The sequence below is a fragment of the Rhinatrema bivittatum genome, chromosome 5 (assembly GCF_901001135.1).
Source record: "Rhinatrema bivittatum chromosome 5, aRhiBiv1.1, whole genome shotgun sequence".
Taxonomy (NCBI): Eukaryota; Metazoa; Chordata; class Amphibia; order Gymnophiona; family Rhinatrematidae; genus Rhinatrema; species Rhinatrema bivittatum.
Genome location: NC_042619.1, coordinates 119685429 through 119701213, shown reverse-complemented (window position 1 = coordinate 119701213; position 15785 = coordinate 119685429). Strand labels below are relative to the sequence as shown.

The 15785-nt window shown below is 44.4% G+C and overlaps 1 protein-coding gene across 3 annotated transcripts; it reads left to right on the top strand.

Moving 5' to 3' along the window:
* Positions 1 to 1441: 1441 nt before the first annotated feature.
* KCNRG (potassium channel regulator) lies at positions 1442 to 8222 on the top strand. Of its 3 annotated transcripts, none has more exons than XM_029602820.1 (2): positions 1442 to 2071; positions 5248 to 8192. In XM_029602820.1, the coding sequence occupies exons 1-2, from the start codon at positions 1485 to 1487 to the stop codon at positions 5483 to 5485; spliced, it is 825 nt and encodes a 274-aa protein (XP_029458680.1). In that variant the 5' UTR covers positions 1442 to 1484; the 3' UTR covers positions 5486 to 8192. The 3 variants fall into 3 exon arrangements, 2 of the variants coding, with proteins under 2 accessions (XP_029458680.1, XP_029458679.1); XM_029602819.1 differs by having other exon boundaries at positions 1443 to 2059; positions 5237 to 8190; XR_003856932.1 differs by lacking the exon at positions 1442 to 2071 and adding an exon at positions 2765 to 2825 and having other exon boundaries at positions 5237 to 8222.
* The last annotated feature ends 7563 nt before the right edge of the window (positions 8223 to 15785 follow it).

Below are 15785 nucleotides of genomic sequence, written 5' to 3'. Positions count from 1 at the left end.
ACACATATTTTGGTAAAACACATTTTGGTATGTCACATACTTTGATAAGATTAATATTTAGTGTGTATATATATATATCATATACTTTGTAACAACACAGAGTGGGGTCATTTGAATCTTGGATGATGTTCTTATATGTCTCAGCTGAGGAGGTGGGGCATTAGGTTAATAGGATAGGGATTCTGTTTAGTAATTTATGTAATAGTAGGGGAGTTGTCATAAAGTACTTTGTTCTTTCGTTACTAGACATTGTCTTTGTACTTTTATTCTTGATTCTGCATTCTGGTGGATTTACGTTAGGTTATAAGCATTTTTAAATAGCCACATTTTTAGTTCACGTTTGAATATCTTTTTTTCTGGGATCATTTGTATTATCTCCGGTAATGAGTTCCACAGTTTGCGGACTATTGAGAACATACGATCTCTTATTTGGGTCAGGTGTATGCTCCGGATTGTTGGCACAATTAATAGTCTTTTGTTTTGGGACTTTAGAGTTCGTTGTGGTGTGTATGGTTGTAGCATCACGCCTATTAGTCTGGGCTTATCATTGTGGATGAATTTAAAAATTAGAGTTAATACTTTCAAATGGGTTTGGTATTGTATCGGTAGCCAGTACAGTGCTATTAGTGGGGTTGTAATGTGATTAAATTTCCTGGTTCCAATTAAGAGGCTTGCAGCAGCATTTTGTAGTAGTTGTAGTTTTTTTTATTAGACAGTTTGGGAGTCTGAGTAGGAGGGAGTTACAGTAGTATATGTTTAAGAAAATTAGAGAATGTAGAACCATCTGGAAGTCTTTGAGGGTTAGTAATGGTTTTAGTCTATGTAGTATGTGCAGTTTTGCATATCCTGTAGTGATTAATTTATTTATGTGTCTTTTCATTGTAACATTTTTGACTATCTGAATTCCTAAGTCCCCTACTTGATCTGAAGGTGTTATTTGAAAATTACCTAGGTTTAGGGATGGAGATTCCTTCTTAACCGGGGGTGGATTATGTTTAGTGTTAGTATAGGTCATACATATTCGTTGTGGACAGCCTGAAACCTCAAGGGCTTGAGGCATTGGAGGACAAGAGTGGCCTTTCTCAAATCTAATTTATTAAATACCATTGTGCTGCAGCAGCGAGCCAGAGCACACAAATGAATGGTTTTAGTTGAAAGTATTAGTGGATAGAACCTATTCAAATCTGAAAAGATATTCAGAAAGGGGAAATTGGGATGGGTGCTCCTGTAATGCGGTAACTTTATTCAGGGTTCAGTAAAAATGTTTGTGCCCTAGCAACACCTACTTTCTAGCTGATTAATACCAAAATGCTATCTTCGGCTGCCCTCCTCTATTGTTATTTGTTTTCAGCAGCCCTAGTCGTCGGATTTTCCCAAAGCGTTCTCCACACCCACTGGAGCTTTAAAGGTTCCCAAGCAACGCGGGGCCAAAACAGCCGCGCCCGGGACTCCAGGGATTCAGAAAACACAGCCAAGGCCTGGAGATGAGCGGGTCGGAGGTGGTCACGCTGAACGTGGGTGGCCAGCGGTTCAATACGCTCCCCTCCACGCTGCGGCGCTTCCCAGACTCGCGGCTCGCGCGCCTGCTGGACGGCAGCGAGCGCGAGCTGCGGTCGCGTGAAGGCCACCTGTTCGTGGACCGGGACGGGGCGCTCTTCGCGCACGTGCTCGAGTTCCTGCGCACGCAGCAGCTCGTGCTGCCCCCGGACTTCCGCGAGTACGAACGGCTGCGGCGCGAAGCGGACTTCTACGAGCTGCCCGCCTTGGCTGATCTGCTGGGCCCGGAGAGCGAGCCGCGGCCCGAGCTAGTCGAGCTGCGCTTTCAGCTGCAGGACGCCCGCGCCTTCTTTCGCTTCTTCGGCTCCTGCAGCACCACCGTGGAGGCGTTCGCCGCCAGAATCTCACTCTTCGCCGAGCAGCCTCCGGCCGCCGCTGGCTGGGGTTTTGTCTTGTCGGCATCCAGGCCGTTGGCCATCCTACCCCTGCAGCGCCCCTCGCACCATGACTTGGTTTTTCAGTGTGGTACTGACTACTCCGCTGGCAACCAGTTTGGAGCCAGGTATTTTCCTCTTTTCTATCATCAGATCTCAACATTTTCTATTAGAGGTATGGAGCAAGTAAGCAAGTAGGAAAAGTGGATTCGAACGGGTAAAAGCAGTCTCTTGTCTGCTTAATAGTATAATCCAAGCAGAATCTTCCATCTTATTTTTAACCCACAGTTTGGATTCTTCGATATACTCATTTTTGTAAATCTGTGCTCAAGGCAAGTTATATTCAGCTACAGAGGGCTTCCAGTCTGTACCTGAAACAATTGAAAGTTAAATGACTTGCCCAAGATCGCAAGTAGTGAGATTTGAACACTGGCTTTCCTGGGTCTGTTGGTTGTTTCGCTTGCTGCTGCTTTGGCTTCCAGCTCAATCGGGGTGATTCTTTATTCGCACCTACCCAGGGCCGGTGGAAGCACTAGGCGAACTAGGCGATCGCCTAGGGCGCCGAGCCGCCAAATGCCGCTGGTGGACCTCATCCCACTGGCGGCTGAGCGGTGAACTACTGCTGTGCTGTGTGCTGGATACACACAGCAAAAAGATCAGCAGGGCCGTGGTGGAGTTCAGGTCACCACAACCCGAAGAAAAAGGTCACGTCTAAACGTGCAGGTGCTGCTCCTCCTTCCTGCCCATGCGACCCCGGAAGAAAAATGTTGCGGGAGCTGGGCGAGCAGGAAGGAGGAGGAGCATCAGCCGCGTGCAGAAGAGGAGCAGCAGCGGAGAAGACCAGGGCCGCTGCAGAGCCCATCCTGTGGCGACCCATAAAGAAGTGGCCCAGAGGTGAGAGAGGCTGAGGGCCTGTAGAGTGTGTATGTGTGCGTGTATGAAATGAGTTGAGAGATTGTGAGTGAGTTGAGAGACTGTGTGTGGGAGTGAAGACCTGAATGTTTGCAGAGACAGCATGTGAGAGCCTCTGTGTGTCTGAGAGACAGCATGTGACAGTGAGAGCCTGTGCTTGAGCAAGACAGCATGTGGGAGTGAGAGAGAGCCTTGAGACTCAGCATGTGCCAGTGAGAAACTGTGTGTATGAATGATTATATGAGAGAGAGTGTGTGTGTGTGTGTGTGTGTGTGTGTGTGAGAGAGAGAGGGAGCCTTGCTATAGTGCCTCCTCCCTAGACAGGTATTTGTATCCCTATGGGAGGCCCACCTAGTAACTCGAGGTGGGGTTTAGGTATGAGTGTAGGGGGTTGGGGGCCACTTTCACATTCAACATGAGACGTACGAACAGAACAGTGGTCTCTTGTGAAGATTTGCTGGCCTTCGGAGTGACGAAACTCAGTCCAAGATGAGATTTGGGCAATGTTCTCTCCACCTAGCTTGAACATTCACAAGAGACCACTGTTCTGTTCGTACGTCTCATGTTGAATGTGAAAGTGGCCCCCAACCCCCTACACTCATACCTAAACCCCACCTCTAGTTACTAGCTATAGCAAGTCTCTCTCTCTCTCTCTCCATACTGAAATAGGCTGTCCGGAAACATCGTGAACTGCGATATATACTGGCAATGTAGCCCAAATTGGGTTAATAGTGCAACTTGCGATAAGAGTGTTTTGCATAGCTGTTATCGCAATTTACGATACACATGCTTATTAGCATAAGGTACACCCCTTTTTGGTATCGCATGCGATACCAATGCGATATTGGAAAATGAGGCCCTGTGTGTTTGAGGGAAGAAGACAGATGTAGAGAAAAGAAATAGAAAAAAAGACAATATAAAAGGAATTGGCAAAAAAATAAGAAAGGGAAAGTGGAAAAAAAAAGCCCGTGACCAACCCATTAAAAACTAAGATCAGCACCCATTAAAAACTAGCAGCATTCAGCACCTCCCCAATAGCCACGTGGCAGCAGTGACACTGGCAGCAGAGGAATGAGAGAGGCTCTGAGGTTGCTGGCAAAAGAAAGAGAGGAGGTCTCTGCCTTTAGTGTGTGCATGTGTATGAATGGGAGTCTGTCTGGGGGTGTATGTGTATGAATGCATGGGTGCCTGCCTGAGGGTGTGTCTGTGTATGAGAATGAATGGGTGTCTTCCTGGGGTTTGTATGTGTGAGAATAGGTGCCTGCCTGTGTGTGGTGTATGTGTGTCTGTGAGAATAAATTGGTGCCTGCCTGGGGGTCTGTGTGTGAGAATGAATGTGTGCATGCCTGGGGGATGGGGAGGGAGTGGTGTGAAAATGAATGGGAGCCTGCCTGGGGTTCAGTGTGAAAATGACTGGGAGCTTGCATGTGTGTGTGTGTGTGTGAGATTGGGAGCTTGCCTGGGTGTGTGTGTTTGTGTGTATGTGAGAGAGCCAGTGAGAGTGAGAGTGGATGCACAGAGTTAGAGAACTGGAGGTGCAGGATTTATATTGACAGTCTGTCCCTTCCTATATATTCCAGACTTCACTCTCATAGCCATATAGAATTAGTTGAATGAGGCTATCAAATAATTTTATAGTGTGAAACTGGCCAGCTTTTTAAAATTACGCAGAAGACCCTTTGGACTTTTTTATTAATACTTTTTTTTTATAACCAATTTTAAAGCAGGATCCATACTATAGAGGTGGGTGTGATGAAGAAATGTCATTTTGGCTGCCCCCCCCCCAAATTCTTCTGTCTAGAGATGCCACAGATTTTCTGTGATCTTAAGCATTAGTACAAGAAGGATTAGGGGGGGGGGGGGATGCTGGAGAGGCACACACATGGATTGGCCCCCGGGCGCCGGAGACCCTTGGTGCACCACTGGGTGTGAGTCATATGGGGCCACAAGCGGTGGCAAAGAGGAGTGGAGATTTGGTGGGCCGCAAGCAGTGCCCAACCTGCTCGTGACCCAGAAAGCCACACAGTCAGCGGGCTTGATTGAGAATAAGGTAGGAGTCGGGGTCAAGACCAGGGGGTGGCGGTGCAACCCGGGGGGGGGGGGCGGTGCAAGGGAGAAGGCTCGCCTAGGGCGCCAAATCCCCTTGCACCGGCCCTGCACCTACCTGAGTTTTTTCTCTTATTTTATTTCAACTTTCCTATACCAGTAGATGTAAGGGTTGAGCAGTGACTAGGTTGTCTTCCCTAGGAATCCTTCCTGCCATAGAGTCTATTTTGTAAAATGTAACAAAAGCAAAGTGTAGTTTCTTTTTAAAATGGCTTAAAAGTGTATTTAGGAAGATCAAGAGTTTGTGTTAAGATAACAGTCTAAAATAAGTTTTCCTTCTCTTTCAGATATGTGTCAATAAACCTGACCAAAGAAAACTAGTGAATGGAACTAATGTACTTGGACTTCTAGTTGACATTTTACTCAAGGAAGGATTCCGCTTGACGAGTGCCAGGACAGTGTCGGTGGAAGAAAAAATTGAATGCTACATTTTTGAAAGGATGAAAAGACCAGAAATCTTTATTCTTACTGAAAATCAGCAAGTAGAAACTGTTACACCACAGACAAAACCAGCAAAATCTAACAAAAAAAGATGAACTGTTCCGTTGCCTTAATACTTCATGCCCCACAGATGAATAGAATTCAAACATCAACACTGCTATAAATTCTTGGCTTAACATCACTTCAGAAATCGCAAAATGCAAATGCCCAATTATCAAAACAATAATCAAACATACACCCAAACACAAATCACCATGGTACACTCAAGCCTTCCATGAAACCAAACAACTACTCAGATCAGCAGAAAAAAATGGAGAAAAAAATCAACAGATCAGTTAAAAGACAGATACAAAACCATTCTTTACATATACAAAACTGATATTTATAAAGCCAAAAATGATTTTTATTCAGATTAAATGCATAAATACCAATTTAACCCTAAAGAACTTTTCAAATTCATTAAAGAACTCACTCAACATTGCATATCCCCTTTTCCTAAAAGTTAACAATCACATGTGATGACTTTGCCACCTTTTTTAGAGACAAAATACTTAACCTTATCAAAAATATACCAAAAATGAACGAAGACACCAATTCCCATTCAATCAAATTAAATTCAAAATGGTCATCTTTTGACACTATAGCTTCCACTGAAGTTCATAACATTATCCAAAAAATGAATCCTGCTTCTCACCCAATTGATTTTACTCCAATAAAATTACTTAAACTAATTCCTAATATTATTGCTAAGCCTATTGCTGATATAATAAATCTTTCATTAAAAGAAGCAATTTTCCCTGATAAATTAAAATGTGCTGTAATCAAACCTACACTTAAAAAATCTCACCTAGACCAATTTACCATTACTAACTATAGACCTATTTCTAACCTTCCTTTCATAGCTATAATACTTGAAAAAATTGTTAATCAACAACTTCAGGAACATTTAGAAAAACACAGAATACTTTTCCCAGCTCAACATGGTTTTAGAAGTTCACTTAGCACAGAAACCCTATTAATATCACTCTCTGATTTAATTTTAAAAGGCTTAGACAATGGCCAAAAATTCATCTTAATATTCCTTGATATTTCAGCAGTCTTTGACACTGTAAATCATTTTACTCTTCTGAAAAGATTAGTAGAAATCTGACTGTGATACCGCCATCATCTGGTTCACATCATACTTGTACAATAGATCATACATTGTCAAAACTACAAAGAATCTAAACAAATACCTCTTCCTCATGGAGTTCCTCAAGGATCCTCTTTATCTTCAACATTTTTTAATATTTACTTGCTCCCATTATGTAAACTCCTATCAGATCTTAAATTATATTTATGCAGATGATGTTCAAATTCTTTTACCGATCAATACTAATCTTACTAATTCACTAAATCTTTGGAAGTCTTATCTCACTACAGTACAACAATTATTAACACAAATATCCCTCAATCTCAATCATAATAAAACAGAAATCCTTTATATTTGCAACAAATCCTCACCTGAGTTTGACATCTATCTAAACAATTACTTATCTAACAAAAATATCTTACTCAACGTATGGAACCTTGGAATCATTTTAGATTCAAATTCTGTTTCAAGCAACACATTAATAACATCATTAAAGAAGGTTTCTACAAGCTTCAAATTTTAAAAAGGATTAAACCTCTCCTTCACTATGATTTTTGTATAGCTTTGCAAGCTCTCCTATTCTCCAAATTAGACTATTGTAACGCAATGCTTCTTGGATTGCCTGCTTCTACCATTACACCACTTCAACTTTTGCAAAATGCTGCAGCAAGATTACTCAGTAACCTCAAAAAATCAGATCACATTACTCCAGTTCTCAAAGATCTTCACTGGTTACCAATATTTTATAGAATTCAATACAAGACTCTTATCTCTCAGTCATAAAGCTTTATACAACAATAAGACTGATTGGATGGATACAACACTTCTTTTTGAAATCCCAAGAAGACCTTTACGCGCCACAAACACTGGTCTCCTTGAAACTCCATCCCCTAAAATATCCCTTCTCATCTCAACAAGATAACGTGCTTTCTCAATAGCAGGCCCGCTACTATGGAACACCCTTCCAATTGAACTAAGACTTGAATCATCCTCATAAACTTTTAAGAAAGATCTAAAAACATGGCTTTTTCTAAAAGCTTTTTCAACATGTTAAAAAGAATTATTTACCAAATTCAACTTAATTATCTCTTATTATTTCTCTTTCTCTTCTTTAATTTTCTCCCTTATTTTGTATAATATTTCTGCTTCCACTTTTCACATTGTAATTTCTCTTCCTTTTGTTATATGTGAACGATTGTGATGACTTTTGTTGAATATCAGTATACAAAAACAAATAAATAAATGATATTAAGCAATTATAAGTTGATGCTTTCCACAGAACAATGCATATACATGAGTGTTTGTGAATATCAGAGCTAAGCAGAGTATTTCCTTGGATTTTGGATTCAATAACTCAGTTTGGGAAAAATTAAGTAATGTTCAGATACAGTAGATATTTTCCTATCTTAGAGATTACAATTTAAGTACTTGATTCACAAAGGGTTTTTCTCATAGACACAAAATGGGAGAAAAGCCTTAATGAATCTGATCCCAAGTTTGTATCTTTAGGCAGTGGAGGGTGAAATGACTTGCCCAAGATCCCAAAAATGGAAAGATAGAAAAGTGGGATTTGACTTCTCTGGTTCTTAGCCTGCAACTTTAAGCAGTAGGCTACTCCACTCACTTGTGTGTGCTATACAAGTGACCTGGGCAAAAACCCAAGTAGTCTGTATTTACAGGGTGAGAAAGTCCCTGTTCAGCTCCAGTATGCCAACTAAAATAACTATTACTTGTGCTAATTTTATTTGTTATAAAAAAAAGGAAGGGATTAGCTGAGGTTAATGTACATTTAAAAAAAATCATGTAAGTCATTTCCACCAGGAATGAAGCTGCTTTCTAAGTATATGAGATTTGCACAGGTGCTTAGGGACTTGTTGAGCACATGGTAGAAATATGATCTAAAAAAATTCATAGCAGAAAGCTAGGACTCCATCCTCTGAGTGACACTTTGAGCTAGATTTTAAAAGCCCTGCGTGCCTATTTTGCATAGGCCGCCGGTGCGTGCAAAGCCCCGGGACGCGCGTTAAGTCCCAGGGCTTCGTAAAAGGGGTGGGAGGGGGCGTGTCCAGGGTCAGGGGGTGGTCCGGGGCGGGTCCGGGGGCGTGGCAACGGTTCAGGGGCAGGCCGGGAGGGCAGTCCCGAGTCCCCCAGCACTGCGGCCTGTGCCGGGGGATGCCGAGGCGGTGCTCGCAAGTTACGCCTGCTTCAAGCAGGCGTAACTTGCACAACAAAGGTAGGGGGGGGGATTTAGGTAGTGCTGGGGGGTGGGTTAGATAGGGGAAGGTGGGGGAACGCGGAAGGAAAGTTCCCTCCGAGGCCGCTCCGATTTCGGAGCGGCCTCGGAGGGAACGGAGGCAGGCTGTGCAGCTCAGTGTGCGCAGGCTGCCGATTTTGCGCAGCCTTGCGCGCGCCGACCCCGGATTTTATAAGATACACGTGGCTACACGCGTATCTTATAAAATCCGGCATACTTTTGTTCACGCCAGTTGCACGAACAAAAGTACGCATGCACGTACTTATTTAAGATCTACCTCTTTGAGCGAAATGCAGAAATTGTTTTTTAATCCCGTTCCGCTATGCATTCTGAAATTTCTTGTGTTTTATCAGTACATATGCTTAAGGAAGATAGATTTAAAAATAAAATAGGACCAGTTCAGTATTATTTGTGTCTCGAGTTATTTGGAAGAACGGCAGATGTGTTCTAAGCTACAGTAAAACTTGTTTACAGATCTGACTTAACAAACCAGCAGTGACATCTCTTTATCATTTGTGATGAAACTGCACAAGCGCGGTATGCTCTAAGAAAAACATGAACATGCCCAGGGAAAAAGCCTGTTTCGTGCTTTGGTTGCTATAACAAAACTCACATCCTGCTGTTCCTTACTGTTTACCTTCATACTTATAGTGCTGATACACAGAATCTGTATATACACAGTGCTGATGGCAGTTGTAAAAGTCGTAGGCTAAGTGTAAATATATTTTCTTTAAGAGCATTGCTTAAGACTTTTTGTCCAGGGATAGCAGAGTTAACAATGGTTAGTATTAACCAGTGATAGAACAACTCTCTGAAGGGTTCATGATATTGGAGACGGTAATTTTGTAACATCACAGGTTACTTAGGAGGCAACTACACATATAAGTTTCACCAATTTTCAAAGTGAACTTATGTACATAAGTTTGCTTGAAAATTATCCAAAATAATGTGCACAAACTTGCCTGCGCAAAGTTACACCTGGTATTTGCAGGGCATAAACTAATCATGTTGATTTACAAATAGGTGAATTCTGAAAACGTTTTGCATGTAAAAATTAGGACATAAGTGCATATGTAGCATGTACAAATAAAATATGTATTTCACTTTCATGCATATATACATGTGTAAAAATGGGGCAGTCTAAGGGGCAGGGTCAACACTTATGCTAGAAAGTTGCTATTTTATAAGACAGGTATACATTTTCCAACTTACGTGTATATTTTTACACCTGCTAATTATCTGGCATTTTATTAAACATGTTTCTTGTATAGTACTGACTGGGTGGGAGGTCTGGGTGAACTGGGGGGAGTTCAGGCTGAAGAACCAGGAAGGTCTCGACCTGGAAAAGAGCTGGGCGAACTGGTGAACTAATGGTAAATTGGTTATTTCTTAGAGTACAAACAGGTGAATCCAAAACCAGTGGGTTATGCACCTCTATCAGCAGATGGAGATGGAGCAAAGCTGACATCACAGCATAAATACCCCTGAAATGATAGCCTACTAGGATTCTCCGTCTCCAGCAGATGGTGGATGTGCATCTCCCTGTTGAGATTTGCTTTTAAGTTTTAGAAGGAGAAAAGAAGAAGAAAATGTAATTCCCCATGCTCTCCTGTGGTAATACCATATGGTCCCTCCCTCAGTCGAGAATTCCTGAGGTGATATCCTTGGAGCCCTCCCTCAAATGAGTGCCTTGGTCTGGTAGCTGGTTTTCAGCCGGCATTGATTTAGTTGTTTAAAAAAAACCCAAAACCAACCACAGCTGAAAGGCAGCGGGTGCAGGAAGCTGAGCACAGTGGTGAAGGTATACGCCCTCTCCCCCTGGAGACTGATTCTGTCCTCAGCCGGGACAGGCTGAGCTCAGGTAAAGAATAATTAAAAAAAAAAAAAAAGTTATAATCGGAGTGAGTTTTTGTAGAGGTTCCTCTCTCCTTTGGTCTCTGTGCTTGGCAGGCCAATCCGACACTTGTTCCTGCCTCGTGGGAGTTTGAGGAAGGTGGGCAGCCTGGCAGGTTGAGCAGCCTTTTGGCTAGGTTCTGCTCTCAGGCTTTTTCCTTGTTTGCTACATGGTAGGCCACAGCAGCTTTTCGCGTGCTTTTTTCCTGCGCATTAAGCTACACTCTTCATAGTAACATAGTAATGACGGCAGAAAATGACCTAAATGGTCCATCTAGTCTGCCCAGCAAGCTTCCCAAGGTAGTAACTGCCGCTCCGTACCAGTTAAGCTTTTTTATTCATTCACATCCTCTAGCCTTTTAGGGATCCACAGTGTTTATCCCATGCCCCTTTGAAATCCTCCAGTTCTGTCAGATTATGCAAATTCATCCAGCTGTGTGTCCAATTGTGCACCTATTTGGATGCTTGTTTGGGCACCTGGTTGGACATCCAGTTGATATGGGGAGTCTATCTGTGCTAAATCAACAGAAGCCAACCTTGCACGTAAGCAAGTACTCACATAAACATGGTGCAGGACAAAACATATAGTTCCATTGAAACTTCAAATGTATTTTTTATTATAGCGTCAAGTATTCAAAGGTGAGGCAACTCCATTCCAGGTAATCAAGTGAAACAACAATTAAAGTCCCCCGACACGGTCCGTGTTTCGAGTAAGCTGCATCAGGAGGGACCACGGCGAATGTTTAATCTATAATAGAATAACATATATCACGAACGGAACAATACAGGCTGCTAATAAGAAATTATGCAATGTAAAAGCATACCTTCAGTGTTGACAGCAGGAGCGCAATATCTTGTAATAGTGACAGCCATTTAAAGGAAAAAATGGCGCGAAAGAGAATCCCTCTCGCGAGATGCTGAGAGCGGTAGGTACACAGTGACACATATGCAGAATTAGTGACTCATTAATAGAATAGATACCATTCTATTTCCTTATTTAAACCTTTCGGTGAAACTGTGTCCAAAGTGAAGATCCAGCGCTGTTCTCTCCGACCGAGTATCCCGGCAAAATCACCCCCCCCGACGAGGGGGCGCGACTTCCTCCAGGACTAGGAAGGAGAGAGCAGCAACGGAATGACCCGCCTGGAGCCAGTGTGAGACCAAAGGCTCATCACTTCTAGAGGATCTGATATTGCAACAGTGCTCAATGATCCTTGTCTTAATCATTCGCGAAGTTTTACCCACATATAGCAGGGGGCAGGGGCACTTAACCACATATACCACCCCTTTAGTGGTGCAGTCAGTTTTGGAGAATAGTTTAAACACACGTCCAGTCTGAGGGTGTACAAATTCTGTAAACACTTCCGTATGCTGGCACATGATACAGTGGCCACAGGGAGAGTGTTGGCCTCTCACATCTAATCGCATTTCACTGGGGTGGCTCGCTGTATGTACCAGCCGGTCCCGTAGATTGGTCCCTCTTTTGAAGGTGAACCGGAGTGATCCATGCATAAGGTCATTCAAAGAAAGAGCTGACCAATGTCTTTTTATCATATTGGCTATAGATCTGCCTACGACCGAGAAAGGAAGAATATGGCTCCAGGCGGGTCATTCCGTTGCTGCTCTCTCCTTCCTAGTCCTGGAGGAAGTCGCGCCCCCTCGTCGGGGGGGTGATTTTGCCGGGATACTCGGTCGGAGAGAACAGCGCTGGATCTTCACTTTGGACACAGTTTCACCGAAAGGTTTAAATAAGGAAATAGAATGGTATCTATTCTATTAATGAGTCACTAATTCTGCATATGTGTCACTGTGTACCTACCGCTCTCAGCATCTCGCGAGAGGGATTCTCTTTCGCGCCATTTTTTCCTTTAAATGGCTGTCACTATTACAAGATATTGCGCTCCTGCTGTCAACACTGAAGGTATGCTTTTACATTGCATAATTTCTTATTAGCAGCCTGTATTGTTCCGTTCGTGATATATGTTATTCTATTATAGATTAAACATTCGCCGTGGTCCCTCCTGATGCAGCTTACTCGAAACACGGACCGTGTCGGGGGACTTTAATTGTTGTTTCACTTGATTACCTGGAATGGAGTTGCCTCACCTTTGAATACTTGACGCTATAATAAAAAATACATTTGAAGTTTCAATGGAACTATATGTTTTGTCCTGCACCATGTTTATGTGAGTCTATCTGTGCTCCCATGCACATGCTTATTTGTGTGCACAAGTGGTGAGGTCTCGAGGGAGCCTAGTTTCAGGCGCCCATCGAGGTATAATGTTGGGTGCCTAAAATTTGGACTCCTAGTTTTTTGTATGGTTACAACTGGATGCACACTCCTCAGAAACTTATTTCAGCTATAGGTGCCATCAGTCTAAGTGCTTTACCCTCTGTTCTGCTTGTCATATCGGGCATCGTGGCCTAGCCTTCCATCTAACTTGTGTCAGCTTTGCTTGGAGGCTCAGGGGCAATTGCCTCTGTCTGATTTTACTAAGCCTGATTCTTCCCAGCCTGATGTAGGACCAGGAAAAGAGCTGCTGGAGGGTTGCCAAACTTTGGAGCTCCCCTAACTGGGTCGTCAGCAGGGGACGGTAGTTCACTGTAGGGATGTGAATCGTTTTTTGACGATTTAAAATATCGTCCGATATATTTTAAATCGTCAAAAATCGTTAGGGCCACGATACAATACCAATTCCCCCGATTTATCGTTAAAAAATCGTAAATCGGGGGAAGGGGGAAGGGGGAGGGCAGGAAAACCGGCACACTAAAACCCCCTAAAACCCACCCCCGACCCTTTAAAATTAAATCCCCCACCCTCCCGAACCCCCCCCCCCCAAATGCTTTTAAATTACCTGGGGATCCAGCAGTGGTCCAGAACGGCGGCGGTCCGGAACGGCCCCCTCAATTGATCCTGTTGTCTTCAAGCCGGCGCCATTTTGCAAAATGGCCACCGCAAAATGGCGGCGGCCATAGACCAAAACGATTCGACGCAGGAGGTCGTTCCGGACCCCCGCTGGACTTTTTGGCAAGTCTTGTGGGGGTCAGGAGGCCCCCCAAGCTGGCCAAAAGTTCCTGGGAGTCAGCGGGGTTCCGGGAGCGATTTTCTTGCCGCGAATCGTTTTCATACGGAAAATGGCACCGGCAGGAGATCGACTGCAGGAGGGTCGTTCAGCGGCGGTCCGGAAGCCCCGCTGAACGACCTCCTGCAGTAGTTGATCTCCTGCCGGCGCCATTTTCCGTATGGAAAACGATCGCGGCAAGAAATCGCTCCCGGAACCCCGCTGGACTCCCAGGAACTTTTGGCCAGCTTGGGGGGGGCCTCCTGACCCCCACAAGACTTGCCAAAAGTCCAGCGGGGGTCCGGAACGACCTCCTGCGTCGAATCGTTTTGGTCTATGGCCGCCGCCATTTTGCGGCAGCCATTTTGCAAAATGGCGCCGGCTGAAGACAACAGGATTCAATTGAGGGGGCTGTTCCGGACCGCCGCCGTTCTGGACCACTGCTGGATCCCCAGGTAATTTAAAGCATTTGGGGGGGGGGGTTCGGGAGGGTGGGGGATTTAATTTAAAGGGTTCTGGGTGGGTGGGTTTTAGGGGGTTTTAGTGTGCCGGCTCACGATTTTAACGATTTTCACGATAGTTTACACCCCCAAACGGCAACAATACGATTCCCTCCCCCTCCAGCCGAAATCGATCGTTAAGACGATCGAGGACACGATTCACATCTCTAGTTCATGGGTCTCAGGACAGGGCTTGCACCCTGGTTTTGGCATGGATTCCTCTGCCTTTTCTTGGGTAAGACTGTTTTTCAAGGATTACAGTCTTTTCTCTTCAGGCGCAGTCATTGGTCCAACCACTGTTACCAGTTCTGGCCGGCAGGCAGTGAAACCCCGCACGCCCGGTGGGTGCTATGGGTAAGCGCTGAAGTATGCCTAGATCGGCCTGCCGGTCTTCCCAGTGGGGATCCAAGATGGCACAGATGATGAAACAAATCCGTATATTCCGTGGAGGAGGGGAAGTTTCTCTGGGATTGGAGCCATATAGAACTGTGCTGCGATTCTTTCATAAAGGTGAGTTACCGGCTTTGATTTCCCAGACGTTGAAGATGCTGGGAGTACCTGGGCTGAATCCATGTCTGAGCCAAAGAAAGATCTCATTTTGATTTATTTGCTTAAAGCCTCATGTTTCTTTCCTATTATGGGGGCTATTCAAGAATTAATTGATCTTGAGTGGGGCACCCCGGAAGCTAATTTCAAAGGGGGACAAGTCTTGGAAGGCCTGTATCCCCTGGATCCAGCTGTGTGAGAGCTGTGTGAGAGCAATTATATTTCTGAAGGTGGATGCGCTTGTGTGTGCTGTCACCAAGTGGATGACTATTCCCGTGGAAGGGGGAGCGGCCTTAAAGGATGCTATCCTTTAAGGAAGCTATCCTTAAGCAGGCCTTTGAAGCAATGGCAATGAATTTGCAGATAGCTTCCTGTTGTTCCTTGGTTGCTTGTTCTTGTTTACTGCTCTCTCAGGAAATCGATGAATCTGGTGTAAATTCCAGGGCAGTGATGGAACCAGCAGCTGCCTTTTTGGCATTTGCGGGCTGCGATTTGGTTTTCACTTCGGCGAGAGGGGTGGCTTCGGTAGTAGCTACTAGGCATCAGCTATGAAGTTGCCTTTTAAAGGCTCACTCTTATTTGGGAGTGAGCTGAATAAGATGCCCAATAAGCGGGGTGAATCCACAGTTCCTTAATTGCCAGAGGATAAGAAACAGGCATCGCGATCCTTTGCACAAGAGGTTATACTAGGGGGCTGAGACATTTTCAACCCTATAGAGGAGCAGCTTTTCAGAGGACTACCTTTGGGTAGATCTCAGTCCTTTCGTCCCAGGCAGCCCAGATGGGGGTGCAAGCTCAGGTAGTGGAGCAGCCCTGAGCTTCCCAATAAAGGTGTACCAACTCTCCTCTGGGATCAGGCGATAGGAGTTCACCTCTCTTTTTTTTTTAATCGGAGGTGAGTCAAGATCACGAAAGACCAGTAGATTCTGGAGGTGATACTGGATGGCTATGCGCTGGAGTTCCGCAGTGTTTCTCGGGATGTGTTCATGGTGTCTACCTGCCACTCTC